General features: G+C 38.0%; 1 protein-coding gene across 1 annotated transcript in view; it reads right to left on the bottom strand.

The window, feature by feature from the left end:
- LOC138030560 (uncharacterized) overlaps positions 1-4,545 on the bottom strand; it is a 4,920-nt gene extending 375 nt beyond the window's left edge. Inside the window, exons 1-4 of the mRNA XM_068878458.1 lie at positions 4,495-4,545; positions 2,962-3,043; positions 1,350-1,403; positions 1-347 (exon numbers count right to left, since the gene is read on the bottom strand). The exon at positions 1-347 is cut by the window's left edge and continues 375 nt beyond it. Coding sequence (XP_068734559.1) covers positions 1-347; positions 1,350-1,403; positions 2,962-3,043; positions 4,495-4,545 — 534 coding nt within the window. The remainder of the gene's footprint in view (positions 348-1,349; positions 1,404-2,961; positions 3,044-4,494) is intronic.
- Between the last annotated feature and the right edge of the window lie 455 nt (positions 4,546-5,000).

Genomic DNA, 5,000 nt, shown 5'->3' with positions numbered 1-5,000 from the left:
GTGCCCACAGCAATATTTGCTCAAGTAACTCAAAGAATCGGGGCGGAATAAAGAATGATGTAGAACTAACCAAACAATAACAAACGCAAGACCGCTCCATGGTACGCGTTGGCTTATCATTAAAACATCATTAGGATAATCGTAAACTAAAACAACAACTCCATAAGGATCGACCTTAAGCATGGGAAATGGATAAGAAATGCCAGGGTGGCGGAAACATTGAATTCGAGCAAAAGCTATTATTGTTGCAACGCACTGGGACATGGAATTTAGCGAGCCTTCTTCAACATTTTTTCCCTCAACTATAGCTTTGCCAGGTGAGTCCTCGGATGGAGAATTTTCCCCCTCTGCAGATAAAAAAACAATACAACAGTTTAATATTGCTGCAAAAATAAGCTGATTTGTAAGGTGGAGCACGTTTAGTAGAATATTACTGCAAAGAATCAAACATTTCTGATAAAATTTGGTTGGATATCTTTCTTCACATTTGGTTGAGTGTATGATGTCATCACTTGGCTAATTTGCATATTTAAAAGCTTGAAATCTCTGGAACTAGCCTGTTCTAGGCTCTCGGTGGTTGACAGTACTGTCAATACTCCGGCGGTTGCCTCATTTCTTGTCAATCAGAGAGATGGCAGGTGCGGCCTACGCGCGCGATTCTAGGATTTCCAGTCACTCAAGGCGATTCCGGCCAGCTTTTTACTATCAGCATATATTTAAGTTGAAGAATCATATCTAAGTTATGTGTGTTTAACACAGCATATATAGGCCTATTTGATGGATCTTTGCTACATATGTCATTAAATCAGGTAGAATTAGCCTTAAAAAAATGCAACTTCAAAGTCATGCACACCTGTATCCATGTACCAATTCGACCTATGTCAATAGTACATGAAAAATATTTAAAACTTCCCACATACAGATTTAATGGTTTTTGGATAATGGAAAGAATCAGAAAAGGAAGTGATCTGCCGAAAAAAAAGTGTGGGTCACCGAGCATCCAACAAAAATATTCGCACACCAAGTTAATGCAAAGGTCATCAGCTCTATATTTTGTTGAGTTTTCGAATCGGTGCACACGCTTGAAATACATGACATGGCACGCACGTGCCTAATGAACAGTGTGCGCAATAGAAATGCGCAGTGGCAATGGGCGCAAACGTCCTTAAATTGATATTTTAGCACCAGACTTCAAATTGTCTTTGATTCAACTAAGGAGTCAAAATGAAATTTTCGCACCAGAAATTTTAGCACATCTACACAGACTTGTGTTTCAAGAGATCCAATTGCATAAACAAAACAATATCTGGAAAACACCGTACACTATTTGCAGATAACTCAGAACTTACCAGCAGTCCTTGGCTGCTTTGTTTCTGGTTCTTCGCTTTCAGCAGAAACCAGAACTAGTAGAATAACATTACATAAAGTCACCTAAATATTTATTGTTATCATTGTGGTAGTCTAGGATCTTAATTTTGGAATCACTCAAGTGACCTTCCTCCACCTTCACTGTGGAGTGGAAGTTCCAGATCTTAAATTGGCATTTATTTCATGTAAAAGACGGACGTAACACAATAGAACAAAAATTGTGAAACAATACCTAATCAGAATTTTAAAGCAGTAGAGACCCCTAAAGCTTTTGGTACGTCATCTGTGTCTTCTACAAAAAGTAAAAGCCTGATTTAGAGTTAATAAGTCCAGTCCACACTCCATATCTGACAACTTTGATCTAAGAATTGAGAATGCTTCAGATGATGGATTATGATTGCAAAATTAGGTGACGGATGTACAGTTCCATTCACAAACACTAAATAATTTGTCTGCTCTGCAACATTTTTTTGGGATGTTACACCTAAAAGTCCCTATTTTTTAAACTTGGGGGTCACCGAGCATCCAACAAAATATTCGCACACCAAGTTAATGGAAAGGTCATCAGCTCTATATTTTGTTGAGTTTTCGAATCAGTGCACACGCTTGAAATACATGACATGGCACGCGCGTGCCTAATGAATAGTGTGCGCACTAGAGATGCGCAGTAGCAATGGGCGCTAACGTCCTTAAATTGATATTTTAGCACCAGACTTCAAATTGCCTTTCATTCAACTTAGGAGTCAAAATAAAATTTTAGCACTTGAAATTTTAGAAGATCCACACAGACTTGTGTGACTGCAGGTAGAAATTGATAAGATTATATTAAAAACGTAAAAAAAATTCGGGGGTCACCGAACTCGTTTTGGAGATAAGGCGTATCACAGACCATAGCATTTCTAGGATTTCCAGTCACTCAAGGCGATTCCAGGCAGATTTTTACTATCAGCATATATTTAAGTTGAAGAATCATATCTAAGTTGTGTGTGTTTAAGCACAGCATATATAGGCCTATTTGATGGATCTTTGCTACATATGTCATTAAATCAGGTAGAATTAGCCTTAAAAAAATGCAACTTCAAAGTCATGCACACCTGTATCCATGTACCAATTCGACCCTACGTCAATAGTACATGAGAAATATTTAAAACTTCCCACATACAGATTTGATGGTTTTTGGATAATGGAAAGAATCAGAAAAGGAAGTGATCTGCCGAAAAAAAAAAGTGTGGGTCACCGAGCATCCAACAAAAATATTCGCACACCAAATTAATGCAAAGGTCATCAGCTCTATATTTTGTTGAGTTTTCGAATCGGTGCACACGCTTGAAATACATGACATGGCACGCGCGTGCCTAATGAATAGTGTGCGCACTAGAGATGCGCAGTAGCAATGGGCGCAAACGTCCTTAAATTGATATTTTAGCACCAGACTTCAAGTTGTCTTTCATTCAACTAAGGAGTCAAAATTAAATTTTCGCACCTGAAATTTTAGCACATCCACACAGACTTGTGTTTCAAGAGATCCCATTGCATAAACAAAACAATATCTGGAAAACACCGTACACTATTTGCAGATAACTCAGAACTTACCAGCAGTCCTTGGCTGCTTTGTTTCTGGTTCTTCGCTTTCAGCAGAAACCAGAACTAGTAGAATAACATTACATAAAGTCACCTAAATATTTATTGTTATCATTGTGGTAGTCTAGGATCTTAATTTTGGAATCACTCAAGTGACCTTCCTCCACCTTCACTGTGGAGTGGAAGTTCCAGATCTTAAATTGGCATTTATTTCATGTAAAAGACGGACGTAACACAATAGAACAAAAATTGTGAAACAATACCTAATCAGAATTTTAAAGCAGTAGAGACCCCTAAAGCTTTTGGTACGTCATCTGTATCTTCTACAAAAAGTAAAAGCCTGATTTAGAGTTATTAAGTCCAGTCCACACTCCATATCTGACAACTTTGATCTAAGAATTGAGAATGCTTCAGATGATGGATTATGATTGCAAAATTAGGTGACGGATGTACAGTTCCATTCACAAACACTAAATAATTTGTCTGCTCTGCAACATTTTTTTGGGATGTTACACCTAAAAGTCCCTATTTTTTAAACTTTGGGGGTCACCGAGCATCCAACAAAAATATTCGCACACCAAGTTAATGGAAAGGTCATCAGCTCTATATTTTGTTGAGTTTTCGAATCAGTGCACACGCTTGAAATACATGACATGGCACGCGCGTCCTAATGAATAGTGTGCGCACTAGAGATGCGCAGTAGCAATGGGCGCTAACGTCCTTAAATTGATATTTTAGCACCAGACTTCAAATTGCCTTTCATTCAACTTAGGAGTCAAAATGAAATTTTAGCACTTGAAATTTTAGAAGATCCACACAGACTTGTGTGACTGCAGGTAGAAATTGATAAGATTATATTAAAAACGTAAAAAAATTCGGGGGTCACCGAACTCGTTTTGGAGATAAGGCGAATCACAGACCATAGCATTTCTAGGATTTCCAGTCACTCAAGGCGATTCCAGGCAGATTTTTACTATCAGCATATATTAAAGTTGAAGAATCATATCTAACTTGTGTGTGTTTAAGCACAGCATATATAGGCCTATTGATGGATCTTTGCTACATATGTCATAAATCAGGTAGAATTAGCCTTAAAAAAATGCAACTTCAAAGTCATGCACACCTGTATCCATGTACCAATTCGACCCTACGTCAATAGTACATGAGAAATATTTAAAACGTCCCACATACAGATTTGATGGTTTTTGGATAATGGAAAGAATCAGAAAAGGAAGTGATCTGCCGAAAAAAAAAGTGTGGGTCCCGAGCATCCAACAAAAATATTCGCACACCAAATTAATGCAAGGTCATCAGCTCTATAGATTGTTGAATTTTTTCGAATCGGTTGCACCGGCTTGATGAAATACATGACATGGCACGCCGCTGTGCCTAATGAACTAGTGTCCGTGCGACATAGAGATTGTTGCGCAGTAAGATAGCGAAGTAGGCAATGGGCGCAAACGTCCTTAAATTGATATTTTAGCAACCAGACTTCAAGTGTGTCTTTCATTCAACGAGAGAGTCCAAAATTAAATTTTCGCAAACCTGAAATTTTAAGTCACCATCCACACAGACTTGTGTTTCAAGAGATCCCATTGCATAAACAAAACAATATCTGGAAAGCACAGTAACACTATTTGCAGATACACTCAGAACTTAACGGCAGTCCTCGGCCGTTATGTTTCTGGCTCTTCGCTTTCAGCAGAAACCAAGAACTAAGATAGAATAAACATTACATAAAGTCACCTAATATTTATTGTTATCATTGGTGGTACTAGTCTAGGAATCTTAATTGGAAATCACTCAAGTGACCTTCCTACACCACCTTCACTGGATTTTGGAGTGGAAGAGTTCCAGATCTTACATTGGTATTTTAATTTCATGTAAAAGACCCGGACATAACACAATTAGAACAAAAATTGTGAAACCATACCTAATCAGAAATGTTGAAAGCAGTAGGAGACCCCTAAAGCTTTTTGTTACGTCCATCTGTGTCTTCTACAACAAAGTAAAAGCCTAATTTAGAGTTATACGTACCGAGTCCACACTCC

The sequence above is a fragment of the Montipora capricornis genome, chromosome 13 (assembly GCF_036669925.1).
Source record: "Montipora capricornis isolate CH-2021 chromosome 13, ASM3666992v2, whole genome shotgun sequence".
Lineage (NCBI taxonomy): Eukaryota > Metazoa > Cnidaria > Anthozoa > Scleractinia > Acroporidae > Montipora > Montipora capricornis.
This window is presented reverse-complemented; position numbering and strand designations above follow the sequence as displayed.